This window comes from Rhinopithecus bieti, unplaced genomic scaffold (genome assembly GCF_001698545.2).
Source record: "Rhinopithecus bieti isolate Rb0 unplaced genomic scaffold, ASM169854v2 scaffold_33302, whole genome shotgun sequence".
Classification (NCBI taxonomy): Eukaryota; Metazoa; Chordata; class Mammalia; order Primates; family Cercopithecidae; genus Rhinopithecus; species Rhinopithecus bieti.
The window spans coordinates 647729-669975 of NW_016814366.1; the positions used below are offsets into that span (position 1 = coordinate 647729).

Sequence of the window (22247 nt, forward strand, 5' to 3'; positions counted from 1 at the left end):
AGTTTCTTAAATCGTATTTGATGATTGGGGGAAAAATTCTAACACCATCTGATGTAGTTTCAATGTATATAGGGAAAATATTTAAGACAAATATATCAAAGTAGAGAGAGTGAAGAAACCTAAATAGAAGAAAAGCTTCTATACTTCACTTGAAGTGGTCAATGAAGGCATAGTAAGTCTCTGGATTATAGGAGATGCTCAATAAATAGCTGACGAATTACAAAGTATTTACTGACTAATTACTATATACCACTTACTGTTCTATCACTTGAAAATATGAAAATAAATAAATTACAGTCTAATTTTCTGCAATATAGTAAGTAGACAGCGCATCACACAGAACCTTAATGTTCTCTCTACACCTATCCTAGTTTTATAAGCACTACTGTGTCTCATTTAACATGTTAAATATAATTATTTACTTCTCACAACACAATTCTGCAAAATAAGTTTCCTCCTCAGAAATACCACAGACGTTATTTTAAACAAATTTATTAGAAGAAAAAGTTGTAAGGGCTTACAACTAAAATGATCTATACATTAGGGGAAAAAAGGTAAAAAATAATAAAGTGTGATTCCATTTCCAAAACTATGCATACTTTTAAAATATGAATACATTTTCAAAATATGCATAGAAAAATATTTAAAAGGATATATACCAGACTTTTTTAAATGGTCATTTCTTGATGGTATGATTATACAACATTTTTTTATTTTTGTTTACCTATGTTTTTAAATTTTGCATTATAAATTCATGTTAATCTCTGCCAACAAGAAAAAAAGTGCTTTTAATAACATCTATAATATGAATAATATAAATTCTAGAATTATTAAGCTTGAGAACTAGTGTGCAGAAAAGAGTTAACATAGCAGGTCTGACTACCATCCTTCAAAAGACCTGCTTAAAAGAATCCCCTTAGCTGGCATTTGGGAACTTAGATTTCAGAAGAGTTCCTACCACTCTAACTGATAAGAGTGGCTCACTGTACCTGAATAATATGGTTTATGCTGAATATTTGCTTTCCTTCTGGGAGTTTGGAATTTCAGTGCACATTAGACAGAAAGTGTCTACGTGACCACCCCTGATAAAAACCTAGGTTTTGAGTCTCTAATGATCTTCTCCAGTAACACAAGATTTCACATGTGTTACAATTTGTTGCTGCAAAAAATAAGTACACCCTGTGTGACTCCACTGGGACAGGACTCTTAGAAGTCTGTACCTGTTTTCTTGGGACTTCACCCCATCATGCACCTTTCTCTTCGCTAATTTTGCTTTATATGCATTCACCGTAATAAATACTGCTATGAGTATGACCATACACTGAGTCCTGTGGATCCTCCAAGCAAATAAAAGAACCTGGGCTGGTCCTGTGGACCCTGACACAACTAGTTATCCACTTTCAAACAGAAAAAAAAAATGGCATATACCTCTTCTGCCTATTATTGTCAAACATTTCATGTCTATGAAGACTAAAAATACAGACTTCAAAAAGTTAGTAGTCACATAGTAATATTCAGTTTAAACACTATTACAGGATTTCCTAATTTCTTTTCTCTTTTTTTTTTTTTTTTTTTTTTTTTTTTTTTTTTTTTTTTTTTTTTTTTTTTAGACGGAGTCACTCCGTCTCCCAGGCTGGAGTGCAGTGGTGCGATCTCGACCCACTGCAACCTCCACCTCCTGGGTTCAAGCAATTCTCCTGCCTCAGCCTCCCGAATAGCTGGGATTACAGGTACCCACCACCATGCCTGGCTAATTGTTTTATCTTTTTAATTGAGACGGGTTTCACCATGTTGGCCAGGCTGGTCTCAAACCCCTGACTTCAGGTGATCCACCCACCTCAGCCTCCCGAATAGCTGGGATTACAGGCACCCACCACCACGCCTGGCTAATTTTTTTATATTTTTAGTTGAGATGGGTTTCACCATGTTGGCCAAACTGGTCTCAAACCCCTGACCTCAGGTGATCCACCCACCTCAGCCTCCCGAATAGCTGCGTTACAGGCACCCACCACCACGCCTGACTAATTTTTTTGTATTTTTAGTTGAGATGGGGTTTCACCATGTTGTTTTCACTCAAACCCCTAACGTCAGGTGATCCACCCACCTTGGCCTCCCGAAGTGCTGGGATGACAGGCATGAGTCACTGCACCCAGACTCCTAATTTCTTATATATAGACATTTAAATAACCACAAATAAAAAGCAAGTAAGTCTTACATTACAAAATTGGGAGATGGTAGAAAATGTCTAAGGAACCTTGTGTATAAGGACCTCAAACTTCAGAGAATAAATGAATATAACATCATGCAAATCATATTCTATCTATATCAATGCAATTGATCAAAATCAGTACCAAAATATATTAAATATTCTAACCGCTTCAATGTACAGTTGGAAAAAAAGTTTTACTTGTTAAGAGTGAAGGAAGTCCCTGGAAGCAAAACAAAATCTAGATCATTTGCTATGTTAAGCTGAAGGGAACACCAGAAAATTAAGAATTAAACACTTCACATGTAAAATCTAATTATAATAAAGTTAAAAGTTCATTTACCTTAATTATCTGTTCAAATGCTAAGGCAGATTGTAACATCATCGGCCTCTGACTTCGAATCATTTGTTGATCAATAGAATTATAAAAATGTGCCACCTACAAAGTAAAAGTCCAATTCGTAATAATTAATAACTTCATTTTAATTTTCTTGATTTTAATTGTTTGAATGAAAATATTAACTTTTCTCAATCCTAAAATTTAAACAGAAAATAGGTTTTTCATCTACAATAGGGCATTTGTTCATATATTAATATATACAATCAACAAGTAAGTGTTGAGTTCCTACAATTTGCCAATCATGTCCTGAGGTCTGATTAAACATAGATTGTAAAACGTTGTCCCTGGAATCAAGAAGTTCATAATCTCATAGGAAAGAAGGAACTCAGTGAGGCATGTTAAGTGCTAAAAAACTAAATTCTTAATTCCTGCACTTCTCCAAATCCGCTCCTTCTTTTTTCAGTATATGCCACAATAATTTATTCATGTCTCAGACCAAAAATTCTTTGAGATGTCCTTAATGCTTCTCTCATATTCCAAATCAGCAAAAGCCTATTGTCTATACTCTCAAAATATATCTTGAATCCAACCACTTTCCCCAACCCCCATCAATTGCATCCCGATCCACACACTCTCATCTCTCGGCAAGACCAGCACAACAGACTTCCTAACTGGTCTCTCTGCTTCCAATCATGGCCTCTTATAGTCTATTTAAAGCAGCCAGAGTGGTCTTTTTTAAACATATATCACACCTCTTGCCTACACAAAACCTAATGACTTCCCAATACACTTGAGAATAAAACCTCATCAAAACTATCACCTCAAAACTTTCCAATTGTCTCCCAATATACTAAAGAATGAGCCAAACTGGCCTCTTTACTATTATTCTCACCTAACAAGTGAGGCTTCCTTCTAGAATTCTACATCTGCCATTCCCTCTCCCTGGAATAGTCTTCCTCTAGACATTTGCATGGTTCTTTTGCCTACTTTATGTCATGTCTCTTCTCAAACATTACCTCTCCATCAAGGCATACCTAACCTGACCAGTCAGTATAAAATAGCAGTCTTTGTCACAATATCATTATTCTGTTTTATTCTTCTTCAAGGCATTTATCACTATCACTGCCTAACATTGCATTATATATTTAGGTGTTTGTTACCTGTCTCTCCTACTGGAATGATAGCTCTAAGAAAAGAGCCAAGCAAACAGCAAGCGCTCAATAAACGCTTGTTGAATTAATCAATAAATAGAGATCCTACAAAGAACAGTGGTGGACAAAGAAGGACACTGTCAACTGCATTGGTGGAAAAAGGAGAGGTTCAGGGAATAAGATCAAGTGGACACCCTGGGCATTTAAGTCTAAGGCATTCAAGGAGACTGTTAATTTTTATGTCCCCAGCACCTCATAAAATTCTTGGCACATAGTAGATGCTTAAAAAATACTTCTTAACTAATTTTATAGAGATCCTCTTCTTTCCACTAATACATATAAAAATATACTTTATTTGGTGGGGAAAACTCACTGTACTTATTCTGTACCACAAAATAAGCCCAGAAAAAGTACAATCAGGAAAACCAGAAGCAATAGAATAGTATATATTCTATTACAATCTGGCCATACTGCTATCTCTCCAACATTCTACTTTGTACACCCTATTCCAGCTAAATATCTGCTCAGAAATAAAGGAATATATAAATAGATTTTCCCAGGTGTTCTTCCAGGGTAAGTACAAATACCTATGACCATTCATTTTTTGAGCTCCTATTGTGTAAGACTAAATACTTACCATATTAAAGTAAGTAAGCCTCTCTGCTTTTAAGGAGTTGCTGTGACTGAAATGATCACCCAATCCTCTGTGTACTTGAGAAAAATGTATGTACACTCTTCCAGACTCACATCAATCATTCCTCTGAAAAGACTTACTTGCTACTACTTCTATCCCTACCTAGGAAAAGAATTGAAACTCCCTGCCTCTATGCTTTCACAAGATTTCCTGAACATCTGTAATATAGTACTTATAATACATTAAATATTGATCTACTTGTCCATCACTATATTGAAATGAAACAAATATGGGCGGCTCTAGAGTCAGAGAAACTTGATATCAAATCCCAGCTTCATAACTTACTCTCTATGTGGCACTGGGAAAACTTTGTTAAACATCTGATCCCCAATTAGATCAGTGGTACAATGGGGAATTAACTAAAAATAACATAATTAAAGCATCTACCACAAGGCCTGATATTTAATGAGCACTCGATGTTTAGTTTGCTCTCTCCCACTAGACCAGTGATTCTCAACCAAAGCAGAGTTTACCTCAGGGGAACATTTGGCAATGTTAAGAGATATTTTTGATTGGCAGCACTAAGCAGATGCTATTGGATATACTGGGTGCAGGACAAGAATGCCAATAAAAAGCATACAAAGCAAAGCACAGCCCCCTAAAAAAGGAATTGATCCAAACTATCGAAAGTAAAGAGGCTAAGAAATTCCGTGCCTGACTATGACAGTAATGTATTCATTTTTGTATCCTCACTACACTATGCATGACAGGGTAGATACTTAATGAATCTTTGTTGAATAAAAGAATAAATGAAAGACCAAATATACAAGATACTGTTCCTGCCGTCTAAAATACAATAATCAAGTCAAAGAAAAGATGAAAAAAAATCAGATACAATATGAGAAGTATTATAATAGTGATTTTCACACTGCCCAAAGAATAAAAATCAACTAAAGAAAGACACAACAGAGAAAGTGACTTGTGAATTGGAAATTAAACAATCACACTGAGTTTTCCAATCAGAGAACAGATTTAAATGCATGAACATATGTTCAGATAAAAGCAAAGTTTTATATTACTGAAGCATAGGGTACAGTATAACAGGGAAGTGCATAGGTAGCAAAGGCCAAAACCAGTCAGTTTAGTTGGGTCATGATTAAGAAGGGCCTTGTATGCCATATTATGGAGATACACCGTGAGCCGATAATAGTTGATTTTTAGGCAAGTGACATGATGGCAATGTCACTGAGAAAATGACTAGAAACAGAAACCATTCATCAACCTGATAATTCTTTATGACTCTGCCCCTAGAAGGCAGGCAGAGGACTCCTTAATTAGAAGGTCCTTTAAAACCTATGCAAGTAACATGAAACAAAAGAAGGAAGAATACCATACTATTTTCCAAATGCTTTTTAGAGTGAAAAGCAATAAACAATAACAATTTAATAAATTCCTTATAGGTTATAAAGCAAGTTTTGTAACAGACTCATTTAGTAAATCATAATTTCACAGCTGGCAGTACTATTCTATCAGCCTTGAAAAAAAAAAAGGCTTTAGCATATTCTAGTCTAATGTAATGAACTCCAAATAGGTAGGTATTCAAAAAATGTTATTTCATACTTGTTTAAGAATAATTGCTTGCTTGCAGAATTTCTGCGCAATGTTTGCAACTTGCTGTATTTTGGCAGGAATAACAAAGCCAAGTGCAGAGAGCTGACGAACTTCTCTCAGAAGAATCACCAAACGATCTGAATAATGCACTTTTAGTGATCCATCATTAGAATCCAATTCCATAATTCGACTACTAGCCTCAATACTACAAAACAAAATAAATAACCTGTTAAGTTTCATGTTCTTACTGTTTTGACTAATAAACACAATAGTTTTACAACTTTTCTGTACATCTAATATTAGCTCAAAGTTAAAAAAAATTTTTTTTATTATAGCTTTTAACTTGTGGATTTTTTCTATATATTATTTCACAAGTCAGATTTTGGAAACAAACTGCAATATCCAAAATATATCATCACATTAATATTTCAACCAAGCAGTTTTAAAGTAAGAAAATCGATTTCTTAACTTTTCAGCGAAAACTCAAAATTGACATCATACCCACGATAAAGAAAAAATTTTGATTCATTTTCTAAAGATACCTTCAATTGTTTTAAAAAATCAGCATAACTTGCATCTTTAGCACTTTTATTAAAAGATAAATAATATCAAAATGGTAGGAGTAGAGATATTAAAACGTTTCATTCTTCTACCTTTTGTTTCACTACCTAATAATTGCCCTTTTTGTGTGTTTCTTGTAAAGGCTATAATAGCAAATGTTACTTTGGGGAGCTCAAATCAGAATAGACTGCAAAAATGCTGAACTAAGTCCAGCAACAGGTATTATGCTTTCATCACCTTCCTTTAGGATTAGGTTTATATAATGCCTCTTTCTTTCTTTTTTTTTTTTTTTTTTTTTTGGAGACAGGGTCTTGCTCCAACACCCAGTCTGGAATGCAGTAAAGCAATCATGGCTCACTACAGCCTTGACCTCCCTGAGCTCAAGGATTCCTCCCATCTCAGTCTCCTAAGTAACTGGGACAACAGGCAAGTCACCTTGTTCAGCTAATTTTTTTTGTCTTTTGTAGAGACAGGATTTCACCATGTTGCTCAGGCTGGTCTCAAACTCCTGGGTTTAAGTGATCCTCCCACCTCGGCCTCCCAAAGTACTGGGATTACAGGCATGAGCCATCATACCCAGCCTCATTATTTCAAAACACCCTCACAATTAAGAAAAATTGCAGATATTAGAAGGTAACCTACTCAAAAACAAAGAACAAAAGTATTCAGCTTATTTAATAGCATATAAAACAAAATATAATAAAAAGTAGAATACTTTAAAATGGCTTAAAATGATGATTTAGCCCAAATTTTCCTATATACACATAAAGCATGCCAGTAAACTATTATGGTGACTCTTTTGCCTTTATTCAGGATTGATCTTCAAAGTTAGTTTGTATATACCAGCATTTCCCAAAATATGTCCAAAAACAGATTGATGATTCTATGGGACAAAAAATAGGTCTAAAAAAGAAAAAACAAAGACCGGGGGCGGGGGTTCAAAACCAAATGAGAAACGCTGTGTGGAAGGAACAAAGTTAAACAAACTTATTAACAGCAGATCTCAGACCATTGGTATGCTACCATGCTAGTGGACCTCCGCTGAAGCTCTAATGATGAAGTATGCAAATTTTCCAAAATTAGCTGACTAAAGCACTGTGGTTTTTGTTTGTTTGTTTTTTGTTTTTCTTGTTTGGAGTATCTCTCATGTTTTAGGCTCAAACTAGAAGGAGAAAGAACTAAATGGCATAAAATTATAATCATTATGCCCTAACACCCTTCAGTTTCCTCTGTTTTTTCTCCAGAGCCAGAATTCTAGATTTTAAAAGAATTATTCAATTTAAGAGGTACTATTTTTGGCCTAATTATCCTTTGTAGCAGTATAGGGAAAATGAAAACTTCATTTATGGACAAAGTTACTTTTAAAAGACATGACGAGTTTCTAAAAATAACCACAATAATATGCTGGAGACAGTGGACCTGAGGTACAAAGAAACTGACGTTTTTAAACTATCTATTTTAAATTCCCATTAGAATTAATAAGGTTAACTCATTAATACATTCACTATAACTCAATAAATATTTACCAAAGCCTTATTACATGGGGCACCATGAAGAAATACTCCCTGTCTCAAGGAGTTTAAAAATAATACAATTTTACAAAACTGCAACATTGTTTAAAGTGTATGTGTGTGTGTATAATATTAATGTAAAAAGGTAGAAAACATATATAAATACCAATAACAAAAAAGCATGAGGGAAGGGCTAATTCTAAAATGGGAATCCCTAATTCTGGGGAACAGACAAGAGAAACAAGAGGGAGGCAGTTAACTAAATCATCAAAGTTTCCAGCCATAATGAATTAAAAGTTGATGATCAAAACCAAAAGAAAAAAAAAAAAATCGAAGAGGAGTAGCAAGTTTGGAAAAAGGAAAAAGATAATTAATTCCATCTGGGTATTTGAATTAATAACATATGGTTTTGGATTTTACAGTTTAATGTATCTATACTTACCACAAACCAGATCTGGAATCAGATAAACCTGACTGAATATCCCTGGACCAATCATCAAACTGTTCTTGTTCATATAGTTTAAGCTGGTCTAAGAGATCTTCGGCATTTCGATGGAAACATCGAAATCCTGACAAGTCAGATAAAAGAGCCTCTGCAATCTTGATAGTATCATCGACCTTAAAAAGTCAGATTACAAAGATGTGTGCATTATTTAAATTCCAAAAAATTAGCATAAAGTAAGGAGTCCCCTTCTCTGATTTGTGATTCAGAAATTATTTCCCTTTTCATCTACAAATAGTGAAATAGAAGATTTACCAAAGAATATAAAAATATCAACCCCTACTTTGCTTCTGAATTACACAGCCGCAGAATAGCAAACACAAGAGGATAACCCACGCAAGGCATAACTCCAAGAATAAAATGGAGGGTAAAGGGAAAGTCAGCCCTCAAAATATCTGTGCCCCAGTGATTTTTCAGAGGAAACTCTGGGAACTTCAGCATCACTCCTAAACATGTTCAGTAATAATTTCAGCCCTTAGCAACATGCTCCGATTAACAGCTCAAATGGTAATTAGGCCAATGGGAATGTCAATTAAGACACATAAATGCCTTTCCTCCACAAGTTTACAGAGAACATTACAGCACCCTGGAAAACTGACTGACAGAATCATTAGGCAGAATATATCAGAAAATAAAACATCAAAAATACAAACCTGAATAAGCAGAAATGTCGAATATGCTGTCTTTTGTAATATTCCATGAGGTCTTGCTCTTACTCACAGACTATAATCAATTAACATTTATTGTACAAGTCTAATGCAAGACACTGGACCACATACTAGTTAGTAAGTCCATAAGAGTCTTAGGTCAATTTCAATAGTATTAAAATCATAATTGTTTAAATCTATAAATTGTTGTCTATAAATCTATAAATTGTTTAAATCTATAAATCTACCTTAGACCATACCTTTTACCTTTCCTTTAACTTCCTTTCAACCTAAAGTGATTTAGTTACATAAACATACTTGCACGTAAGACTTTGCAACTACTAAAATTTTACAATAACTTTGTTTTTGAGATAGCATCTCTTTCTGTCATCCACCATGGAGTGCTGTGGCACAATTATGGCTCACTGCAGCCTCAATATCCCAGGCTAAGGTGATCCTCCCACCTCAGTCTCCTGAGTAGCTGGGACTACAGACGTACACTACCACATCCAGCTCATTTTTGTAAATAATGATTTTTCTTTTTTTTACTCAGTGTAAAGGATGTTTTCCTCCTGAATACAGGTATTTCTCTGGAACAACTGCAGTTGGAATAAATGATGTACTATCTCAACAGAAAGAAGGAATAGAACCATTAAAACTTCTCTGCATACTTGTTCAGTGTTCGGCATTTTGTATGAAAATTAGATGGCTGTGCCAAGGAAAACAGAGAATATATTTACTACAACTCTAGAGTACCTTCAACATGCCTTAATTTAGCAGATTTTATAATTAGTACTCTTCATCTTTTTATTAAAATAAATACCTTCAATTCCAACTGGCGAACCCAAACTATATTGTTGACAACTTCTGAAAGATTTTTGCCAGAAAGTGGTCCAGATGCATCACCAGGAATTCCTCGGCACCGATTCTCAAAGTCTGATCGAAAATCTATGAAATTTAAATCAAATAAATGATTACAAAGAATTAGCAAAGATTTCCTAAATAACTTCCATGTACCAAGCACTACGTCAAATGCTATAGATAGAAAAATAATGAGTTGGTCCTTACCCCCAAGGATTGTACCATGTATCAAATGAAACAGAGAAGATAATAACTTGTTAATGCAAAAAAACTGTCATTTATAACAGAATAAGTAAATTAATCTTCCACATGAAAATGTCAGAAAAATGTATCTTTAATCCTAAATGGTATGCAACAAAGAAAAAAGTAATATACAAAATTGTTCTCTTAAGCAAACACTATAATCTTATAAACTTTTACCTTTAATTGAGTCCACAAGTCTTGCCAGTAAAGTTTCTCTTTCTAACATCAATTCTTTGCTTATAGTTGGACGCTTTACCAACTCTTTATATTTCAAGAATGCTTGAAGAAGCTAATATAAAATAAAATAAGTATACGTTCATCCTAACAGATCAACTCAGTAAATATATATATATATATCTCCTAAATAGCTTAAGAGAAATATTAAAAGTGAAATATCTCAATGTTTTACCTGCTGTGGACTGTCTTGAATTTCTGAAATACAACTTTTCAATTTTCCTGCTATTTTTTGTTCTGCGGGTGCAATAATCTTTTCATATTGAGACACTGCAGCTTTCCACAAGGGCTACACACATTAACAACATTGTTAGACTTTAGTATTTTTTAAATCTGTCTTTAAAAAGAACAACATATTCAGGAAACTATATAGACATAAACAAATATATATACAACCTCAGTATATGGATTATATTGCACAGGATTCAGGCCAGTAAAAGGTTCAAATACTCGAGTGAGGCATATGATTTTCTCTTCACTGGCAGGTAAAAAATAAAGAAGCTTCTCATGAATTGTTCTAACAGACAAGACCTAAAACGAAGTATTATAAACACAGAATTTATTTAAATCAAACCATTTGCATAAATAGATCTAAAATCTAGATATATTGGGCAAGAATTTCTTTAAATTAGGTTCACTAAGAAAAAAATAAAATAAAACTGAAACTCTAATCCAGAGAACTGACACGTGACAACAACAAAGTGATGCTCAAAAACATAACTGTTTCATCACACTAACATTAATAAGTGTGCTCAAATCTCATGAATATATATAAGACCTAAATATTTTAAACTATGTTTAAAGTTTAACAGTTTAAAAAACTGTTTAAACTATATTTACAGCTCATTTAAGTAAATTTTTAGAGCCTACCCTTAATATAGTAATAACTTCTGAGTTTCATTATTCTGCATTAAATTGCACTTCTAATAATGAAATGACATGTTAACAGCCCTATTTTTTCTTATTTACAAACAGCTAGGAAACACATACTGTATTTTGAGCTAAAATTTCCCAACAATCAAAAGGTAATCAAAAGGTTAAGTGAAAACAATTCCTTCTATTTGAGTTGTAAATCTTAGTATAAACTCATGATTTATTTTCTCTTGCTAAAATTTACCTATTTGCAGTTTTGTCTACTGAGAATGCCTAACAGCATTGATAACTAAGTAACAGCACTTCCCCTACAGATTGTTGTTAAATATCCCCAAAAAAGAATCAGGCTCCTTGAAAAAAATTACTAATTCCAGGTATGAGATATAAAATGTACAACATGGGCTGGACTGGAACACTTTTGGGGGCTTGAAAGCTATCAAAGAAATACTGAAGTTGGTCAGGTGCGGTGGCTCATGCCTATAATCACAGCACTTTGAGAGGCCGAGGTGGGCGGATGACCTGAGGTCAGGAGTTCAAGACCAGTCTGGCCAACATGGCGAAACTCCATCTCTACTAAAAATACAAAAATTAGCCAGGTGTGCTGGCATGCACCTGTAGTCCTAGCTACTCCGGAGGCTGAGGCAGGAGAACTGCTTGATCCTGGGAGGCAGAGGTTGCAGTGAGCCAAGATCACCTCACTGCACTCTAACCTGGGCAACATAGCAAGACTCCATCTCAAAAAAAATAGAAAGAAACACTGAAGTCATGTCAAAATGGCATAAGAGGCAACTTGAAGGGGCACTCTCTGCCCAAAAACTGAACAATTTGAGTATAATAATAATAATAATAACTAGAATGGACTGAAACACACAAAATAAAAAAATTAATGGGTTCATAATGACACTATCAAAAAACATTTCATTGGTTACCGATGGAACTTACTATGACGCTAATCTACTTAATGTTCATTGTTCTAAAAAGTGATCAAAAGAAATAAGCAATTATCTATACTGCTGTTTCTATGCAAACTATATTTCAAAGTAACTAAAAAGTTGAAGAAAAAATTCTTCTTATAGAAAAGTCATGACTAATAAAAGCAGAAAGAACACCAGAATTAGAAAATTACCATTTTGTAACTCTTCATGATTAATGACTGCTAAAAGCATTTTTTAAAAGTTGGAAAGCATTATAATGAATTCATCAGACTGATCATACCTGAACCCTCACAGATCAAACTTCACATCACGAAAAATGGGAAAACCTGATACCACATACGTCCTGATATAGCAAGGTGAGAAATGCTATATGGCATAAAAAGGGGGAAACTTTTAAATTAAAAATGTCTCAGGAGACCTACCAACCAAATACAATCGGTGCACCTTGTTTGCAACCTCATTCAAGTAAACCAACTATTTACAAATTTCTGAGAAAATCAGGATAAATACATGCTGGCTAGATATGAAAACATATTAAGAAATTATTGTCATTTTGTTGGCTGTGATAATGGCATTGTGCTTATGTTTTAAGGGTGGAAGTATATAATATCTCTGCTTTAAAAATATTCCAGTAAAAAAAAAAGATTAGGGGAAAGGCAGGGAAAAACAAAGATGAGACAAGAACTGAATAATGTCAATGACTATTAAAATTGAATGGTGGATACATGGACAGTCATTATACTGTTTTACTTTTTAATACGTTTGAAATATTTCATCTTTAAAAGTTGTTTGTTTGTTTGTTTTAAAAAAGTCTCCAATAAAGAACTATAGTTCTTCTAAGCAAGGCAGGAATGGTCAGTTTTGCAATCTCTAAGTAATCTCATTTTGCCTGTCCCTGTAAGCTAAATATATGTTCTTTACTGAAACTCATAACTTGTGTAAATTAAGCAATTGTTTCAAATATTTCCACTGAATACCACTTAAAAAGTTGTCCCAACTTAAAACAATTGCAATAGCCAAAAGATGCCCTGAAAGCTTCCATACATGGTCAAGTGGGCTGATTATCTTTTTACAATAAAGAACAAAATATAAGCTCACAACTATCAAGTTGACCAGTCTCACACCAAATAAAAAGAAAGGATGTGGAAATTGGCCCCAACAAGAACTTTAATTCCTGTTCTCTCACAAAACTAATTTCCAGCAGATGTATAGGGCTTATTGATTATAAAATACATTTACAAACAAGTGTAGACATACTTTACATTTAAAGACAAAGATCTAGATAATCAAATTGATACCTCTTCAAGGCGTTTGCCAAGTTTGTCAAGTGTTTCTGGAAAATATTTTTCATTTTTCCATGGATGAGGAATATAGCGCTGCCACACCTGACCTGTTAGATGATTACAGACTATCACCCACTGTTCACAAATTGAAATACCAGCTTTCAGACTTTCTTTCACAAGATAATAAGGATCTTCCCATAGGTTCAAAGTTCCCAACTTTTTCTGAACAAACCTTCCAAATGAACCACCTAATAAAACGTAAAGCAAAGAGTTTAATGAAAATAAATGTATTTTTATAGAATAATTATAAAATACATGCTTATGACAATATTTTAAAAATATACAAATTAACAAACTAAGGATCTATGAAATATCACATGCACACCCTTAGACTACCACTCTCAGTCACAAATATTTTTAAAATCACACACACATATTGCTTTGCATTTTTGCATCTTCTAATTTTCAATATACCATTACACCTTTTAAGTATAGAAATATATATACAATTTCCTCAAAGCTGCAGAGCCTACTGTATGGATACTGCATTATGTAAACAATCCTTAATTGCTATTTACTTCTGCTTACCACAAACAATGCTGCAATAAATATATTTGTACATATAACTTTATGTACTTATCTGATATTTCCTTATGAAAATAATGGCAAGGGTATTTTCGAGGTCAAAATATTTAATATTAACAAATAAGCCTATATACTTTATTTTCAGTTTATTTCAAAATAGCCTAAATATATGCATAGATACTAAAAATCTATGTAAATTTTGTTATATTAATGATTCAAATAATTTGACACATATGATTTATACTACCCAACTATATACAAATATCTATTTAAATAATTCTACGTGATTTGCTTTAAGACTTACTCTCAATTACAGTATTACATAAAGGAGCATTTTAAGTAAGGACTTAAATGACAAAAAGAAAACAAAATAAGACAGGTTTTCAAAATTCCAAAAGTTCGTTTTTTTACTAGTACCTATGATGTCTAAGAGATGCAACATTCGTGACTCAGGATAATGATCATGTTCTGTTTGTCTCCACACATCATCTACAACATCCTGAGTAGTCTCCACCAAGTCGACAACTTCTAATAAGGATAGACTGTCCAAGTTATAAAACTCCTAGAACAAAAATGCACTAATTTTTAAACATAATTATATTTGTACCTCGGGTAATATAATCAAAATGTTCCCAGGCCTTTTCAACTGCCACAAGTCTAACATTTGCCATATATTTTCTCCTCCTTTTTCTAATGGCTGATAACTACTTCCATATGCAAATACCCTATAATTTCCCCTCAAACATAAATGTCATGAAAAGACAAACTATAAAAATTGTAAAAAGTCTACTCATTCATTTACACAATTGGCCTAATTTTCTTTACATTTTGATTTTTTAAAAGTTACCCAATAAAGGTGATCTCAACTCTACATATGCACTACCCACTGTAGTTCACATGTCTTTATCCATTCATTATTAATTCACAATATTATGTTTAATCACACAACCACAGTCAAGATTTATCATGCTATTTTCATCACTGTTACCCAAAAAAGCTTAAAACCATTTAAAACACTCTATTAAAATATTATTGAAATAATAGTGGAAAGGAGTAGAAAATTAATATATATTTGTTTTGAAAAGAATAGACTTTTTATGTTCATACTTAAAATAGTTGCTCAATTTCAATGTAGACACATAAACGAATAATCAATTAAATAAGCATAAAACTAAGATTTTTTATATTTCAGATTACTTCAAAATGCTAATTTGAACAAAGTGAACACCCATTCAAAAGAACATATTACCTGTACATGGATAAACCTGTTATATTTGTTTTTCACTATGTACCTGCAGAAAAGTAATTTTGGGGTTTTATTGCTTTTGGGTTTTTTTTTTGAGATGGCGTCTCACGCTGTCGCCCAGGTTGGAGTGCAATGGCACAATCTCCACTCACTGCAACCTCTACCTCCCAGGTTCAGGCGATTATCCTGCCTCAGCCTCCCGAGTAGCTGGGATTACAGGCGCTCACCACTACTCCCGGCTAATTTTTGTATTTTTAGTAGAGACGGGATTTCACTGTGTTGGCCAGGCTGGTCTCGAACTCCTGACCTCAAGTGATCTGCCCACCTCAGCTTCCCAAAGTGCTGGGATTACAGGTGGGAGCCACCATGCCCAGGCGTAATTTCGTTATTGAGAAAAAGATTTTATGGAGATTAGAATTAACTAAGTTTTGGATTTCTCAATTCATTTTACATATACAACTTAAACTTTTCTACATATAATCTATTTTGTTCACAATCATCAAGTAGATTTCAAAACAGAGGAGAGACTGTAAAAATTGAATCCTAAAGTACTTTTATAAGAAGCCCAATATATAACTATGTATGAATCACATACTCTTGCAATTGTTTCAAATAATTCTTTAAAATAATTGGCTCTTTCTTTACTAATCTGTTTATTTCCACGGTGAGCTTGTTCTATCCAAAACTGGAATTCATCACTTGGTGTAAGGATACCTGTAAAAGTCAAGAGGAGAAAAAAAATGGTATAGAATATCAGAGAAAAAAAATGAATACAAAACAGCACAGCAGCAAAATATTTGAGTCATCTAACACATATGCTCCTAGCTGAGGTCAAACAGGTGACACTTCCTTATGGTTTCCTATTTTATACTATAAACAAGTGTCCTTCCTGCAGTCTACTTAGTGCCACATTTTTCAGATCTGTGTGCTTTTTGTTAGTGATTCAGTTTAAAATGGCCCCCTAAAAAAGTGCTAAATTGCTGTCTAGCGTTCCAAATCACATGAAGGTTGTAATGTGCCTCACAGAAAAAATACACGTTAGTTAAGCTTCATTCAGGCATGAGTTACAGTGCTGTTAGCCATGAAGTCAATGTTAATGAATCAACAATATATATGAATTAAAGTGTCTTTAAACAGAAAATTAAAAAAAATAAGGTTATGTATTGATCAGTTGATGAGATGTTGTGACCAGGGGCTCAAAGGAATCTAACCCTGTACTGCTCCTAGGAACAAAGGTTCAATATGCACTAACTCAGTGGTTACAGTGACTTTATAGAACATAACTACTGTCTTGGCACTTTGGGAGGCCTAGTAGTGAGGATCCCTTGAGGCCAGCAGTTTGACACCAGCCTGGGCAACAGACCAAGACCCCATCTCTACAAGAACTAAAATAAATTAGCCAGTGAATAGTGGTATGCACGTGTAATTCTAGCTACTCTGGAGGCTCAAGCTAGATTGCACATTATTAACAATTATATTTTCCTCTTCTCCACATCCACATAAATCTACTCATTTTTTTAAACCAAAGCTTAGAGAAATTCCTAAAGTATTTGAAGAAATCTATAAAGAAATATGTTCATTTACTAATGTACTAATGAGACAATCATTTTGTACTTTCTTTTATTAAGCTATGGTGATATACCTCGTGTGTCATCTTCCTTAAATTTCAATTTTGTTAAGTTAGTGTCTGATCTTCGTAGAACTATACCCAACCCAGCTTCTAGTTCACTCAAAAGATTCTGAAGTTTGGGATCAAAATTTCTGCTCCATTCCTGATCCTAAATAAAAACAGACAAGAGCAACCAAGATTGATCAAAATTTTGCTAATCAAATTGGCTTCCCAAAACACTGTACAAAACCCATTTTCTTAAAGCCTGCCACTACCTTCACTTCATACGAAGAATAAAAGTCCTCTCAACAGTTAAAACTATAAAAGCATCTAATGTAGAAATGTTAAGAGTTGATGTGGATTGCATTTTATACTTTTCTCCAATTTCTCTATTTTTTACCACAACTTACATTAAAATTTAAGTTTTAAAAAAGTTAAGAAATTTTAATTAAAATTGAAACACTAATAACATTAACAGTAAAAATAGATATTTATGTTTATATGAAAACATTTCTCCAAATACCTCAGTTAAAAAAAAAATGACAGCTACTTTTCTCACCTTTAACAACATTGGTGCGAATACTTGCCGTACTGCTTGGTAAAGGGAACTAATAGGTGACTCTAACATAGATGAAACAAGAATGTTATCATGTAGATTCTCATCGGTAATTACTTCAGGTCGCAGCTTGAAAAACACCAGCACTTTATCTTTGGTGTCACCAAACTCAATCTAAAGTGACAAATGATTTTTAATGTTATTGTCATAAAATTTAATAGTTGAAAAAAAGGTATACAAAGTTGTATCACTATAATTACACTTCTTGGAAAAAAATAGTTACTTTAAAAAAATAGTTACTTTAAAAATAAATATAGTGAAAAGCCAATTTAATCTCTTCTCTCCTTAAGAATAGCTTCAATTTAAAAATTTCTTCCGGGGGGCCGGCGCGGTGGCTCAAGGCCTGTAATCCCGCACTTTGGAGGCCGAGACGGGCGGCATCACGAGGTCACGCAGATCGAACCACCGCTGGCTAACACCGGTGAACACCTCCGTCTCCTACTAAAAAAATATAAAAAAACTAGCCGGGCGAGGCTGCGGGCGGCCTGTAGTCCCAGCTACTCGGGAGGCTGAGGCAGGAGAAATGGGCGTAAAACCCGGGAGGCCGCCGGCGAGCTTGCAGTGGAGCCTGAGATTCCGGCCACTGCAACTGCGCAGCCTGGGGCGACAGAGCGAGACTCTCCGTCTCCAAAAGAAAATAAAAAATAAAATAAAAATAAAAAAATTAAAAAATAGAAAATTTCTTCCCCAGCTTACCCATTAGAGTCCATAGACGTCACTTTGATAAGTTATTTATAAACATCACAAACAATAATAGTAGCATTATCTGACTGCTAACTATCTCGCATTCCCGCAGTCAGATTCCATTCCAGCCAGATTCCATTCCAGCCAGAATCAGTAATAGTACAGATGAAAGCTGTATGCTCCAGGTGCACAATGAATAGTGTATTTCTCTAGTAACCCAGAAAGTCTATAACTAAATGTTAATTACCCCGTTACCTAGAAAAAGCATTTTAAAAGGTGCTTTTAAAAGTATACAGGCACTCAAAACTACAAAAATGAATTTAAGTTGTCTATCTCCTAGAATTAACTTTATCTTAACTGAAAATTTTTCCTTAAAGAGTTCAGAGCATAAAACTTTTTTGTTAAATTGTCACATAGCTAGATTATTTTAAATCAGAAACAGATGAACTCAATTGGAATTCATTACAGCAACCTTGTTTAAAATAGGTCAGTTCACAGTAATTAGTTCATTAGCTGAGAAGTATACTAGTCAAAGGAAGTTTTTGCATTTTACACACATTTTCAGTTATTCTCATTTATTTTTTCAGGAAAAGAAGTCTACGAATTAAAAAGCTTTCAAACAAGGTCACTGCTGTGTATGAAGAACAGCTATGGGTCTCACGCCACTTTTTTCTATCCAAAAAATTACATTTTTGGCTGCTGGAAAGAAGCTGAAACTTTCTGTTACTGCTCAAACATTTATAATATTTCACGACACACAAAAAGTATATGAAAATCCACATCAGTGTCCATAAAGTTTTGTTAGAACATAGCCATTCCCATTCAATTACATGTATTATTACAAAGTTGATTATATGTCTGCTTTCACACTCAAAGGCCAAGTTGTAGCTGCAATGGAGCCCTTGTTGCCTGCAATATTATCTGGCCCATTACAGAAAAAGTTTGCGAACCTCTGTCCTAAAGCATAAACCAGATCACAGCTATCTCTTTCTTAAGATTACCAATAACTGCCTATTTCAATTTAAATGGTGTACAAGGTCCTAAATGATCAGCCTATGCCTTATTCTCCCTTCTCATCTACCACAACGTTCCTTCATACCATAAACTTCAGCCACCACTCTGGGTTTTTTCTTCTTGTCCCTCGAAACTAAGTTAAAACCCAGCTCAGGGCCTTGGTACTTACAGTTTCTTTAGCTTAGAAAACCCTTCCCCCAGATTATGTCTGCCTGCAACTCATCATTCAAATCTCACTTCAAAGATAACTAATCCAGAGACGTATTATCTCCCACCCTATATATATCTGTAGTTCCCCACCCCACTCCATCACTACTATAACGTTATTTTTATCTTAACGGCACTTATCAATACCCAAAATGATGTTACATATATCTGTAGCATGCGTTTAGCCTACCTTTGTCCATTCCAATGTTACTCCTTTAAGATATGGACTCTGTGCTCATGGTTTTGTCCCCAGTACTAGTAGGTAGTCAATAAATATTTGCTGACTTATTAACTTATTGAACCATGCTAACTATCAGACATCTAAAGTACAACTGAAGACATAACAAAATATTTTCAAAATGACTAAAACCTGTAGTGATGTGTACAACTAAAATAACAGATACATCGTTGGGCTTTACTAGTAATAGCTTTAACTTAAAAAAAAAAAAAAAAAAAAAAAAAAGTTCTAACTTCAACTTTCAAATACCCAAGCTAAGATACACTTTCACAAATCCAAACCCCTTTCCATCTTTTCTACTGCATTCTATCTGAACCTTCAGTGGATTTACAACAGTGTGTCCTGATTTTATCATTTGCTGAGTATATGTCATCCTAAGCCACTAGAGTGAGTCTAGGAAAAGCAGAAAGCAGGGGGCTCTACCCTGAATTACACTACCTATTGGAGCAAAAGAAAAGTTAACATTTAGGTTGTAACTTTTGTCCCTTACTTTCCTCAGCCATAAAATAAGAATAGTTCCTATCTTACAGTGTTGTTATGGATATTAAATGAACGAATACATATAAAGTACTTAGAACAGTGCTTGACAGAGTCTAAAGTGAAAATAAATGTTAGCTATGATTATCCATCCTTTTTATATCTTTGTAAACCCATCAAGCCTGGCAAAGTGCCTTCCATATATTGAGTTCAAAGTAAATGTGTATTAAATACAATCGAATTAAACCTAAGAATAAAGATAGTGAATGGGGTGAATGATTCAATCATCCCATTAAAATGCCCTGAAGCCAGGCGCGGTGGCACACGCCTGTAATCCCAGCACTTTGGGAGGCCAAGGTGGGTGGATCACCTGAGGTCAGGAGTTCAAAACCAGCCTGACCTACATGGTGAAACCCAGTTTCTACTAAATACAAAAAATTAGCCGGGTGTGGTGGTACATGCCCTATAATCCCAGCTACTCGGATGGCTGAGGCAGGAGAATCGCTTGAACCCGGGAGGCAGAGGTTGCAGTGAGCGGAGATTGCACCATTGCACTCCACTCTGGGCATTAAGAGCGAAACTCCATCTTAAAAAAAAAAAAAGGCACTGAATGCTTTTGCTCAGTGTCGAAAACTCTGCTAGACCTAGGGATAAGGGTGAACGCAAGAGGAAGAGGTTGAAAATATGTCTTTGCTTTATTAACTTAAATCTGTTTACTGAGTCCCCTTTACTGTGTCAGGCAATTTTCTTCTGTGTTTTTCTTTTAGGTTTATATATATATGCCCTGATTGCAAATGCAACCCATTTTTTAAGCAATCCTGCCAGTGGAGGGTGCAGTGTAATTAATAAACCAGTATATCACATGTTGTACACCAATAAAGAATTCAAACTTTATTTTGAAATATATCATTTCGCAAAAATTTAAATTCCTAACTAATCTTTCCCTTGGGCAATGTTAAAATCAGAGGCTGATCCAAAAAAGACTAGAATTTGCCTCAAAAAAACCTCAAAAGGGGAGAGAGAAAAAATAAAATAACTAAGTAAATGTTTTCTTTTAGTTATAACGTATCTGTAGTCTTTCTTAAAAAGTAGAATATAGGCCGGGCGCGGTGGCTGGTGCTTGTAATCCCAGCACTTTGGGAGGCCGAGGAGGGCGGATCACTTGAGGTCAGGAGATGGAGACCAGCCTGGCCAACGTGGTAAAACCCCCGTCTCCACTGAAAACACAAAAATTAGCCAGGCGTGGTGGTGCGCGCCTGCTACTTGGGAGGCTGAGGCACGAGAATCGCTTGAACCCAGGAGGCGGAGGATGCAGTGAGCAGAGATCGCGCCACTACACCAGCCTAAGCGACAGAGTAAGACTCCGTATAAAAATTTAAAATAAAATACAATCTAATTGCTTCTATTCAGATGTGTGGAAGGGAAATCTGCTTTGGTCAGGTAGGCAGCAAAGCTTGGAAACTATATGCTTAAGCACGAGGCCAAAGCAGCTAAGCCAATAATGCAGGAGAAGTGGAGACAGCCTTGCGTTCCTGAAAAGGATCCGGTTGGTAAAGCTAGAGTGTGACCCGACATCCCTCTGGCTGGGCCTGGGAACTTGAAGAGTGGTCAGGGGTCAGGCAGGAGTGCAAGGAACCGTACCGTGTTGGAAAAGGAGATTCCGGCGTCGGATCGCTGCACCCGGAGGAGCATCTGGTTACCGTCATCCAAGAAGTTGTTGATTTCAAGACAGTTGCACAACAGTGGCTGATCCCAGAGTTCAGACATCAGCCCGAAGTAATTCTGGGTAGTAGTGAAGATGAAGAGCTTCCGAACGTCCGCAGTCCCGTTCGCCATGATTGGAAGGAGTGGAGGGAAGTTGGGGGTGGGGGAAGGAAGAAGACACCAGTCCAGAGGGAAGTGAAGGGAAGAGAGGAGCTTGGCTCAAACCCCTAGTCCGACCGCGAGACTGCAGAGCTTCGCTGTTGCCAGGGGTAGTC

The 22247-nt window shown here is 35.0% G+C and overlaps 1 protein-coding gene across 1 annotated transcript in view; it reads right to left on the minus strand.

Annotated features, from left to right (window-relative positions):
- The window catches only part of DYNC2H1 (dynein cytoplasmic 2 heavy chain 1), a 384617-nt gene extending 362370 nt beyond the window's left edge, over positions 1–22247 (minus strand). The window contains 13 exon segments of the mRNA XM_017850085.1: positions 2550–2645; positions 5952–6147; positions 8457–8632; positions 9987–10111; positions 10445–10556; positions 10677–10790; positions 10898–11032; positions 13608–13840; positions 14595–14739; positions 16019–16137; positions 17066–17201; positions 17592–17762; positions 21910–22247. Coding sequence (XP_017705574.1) covers positions 2550–2645; positions 5952–6147; positions 8457–8632; positions 9987–10111; positions 10445–10556; positions 10677–10790; positions 10898–11032; positions 13608–13840; positions 14595–14739; positions 16019–16137; positions 17066–17201; positions 17592–17762; positions 21910–22104 — 1953 coding nt within the window. The 5' untranslated portion in view covers positions 22105–22247.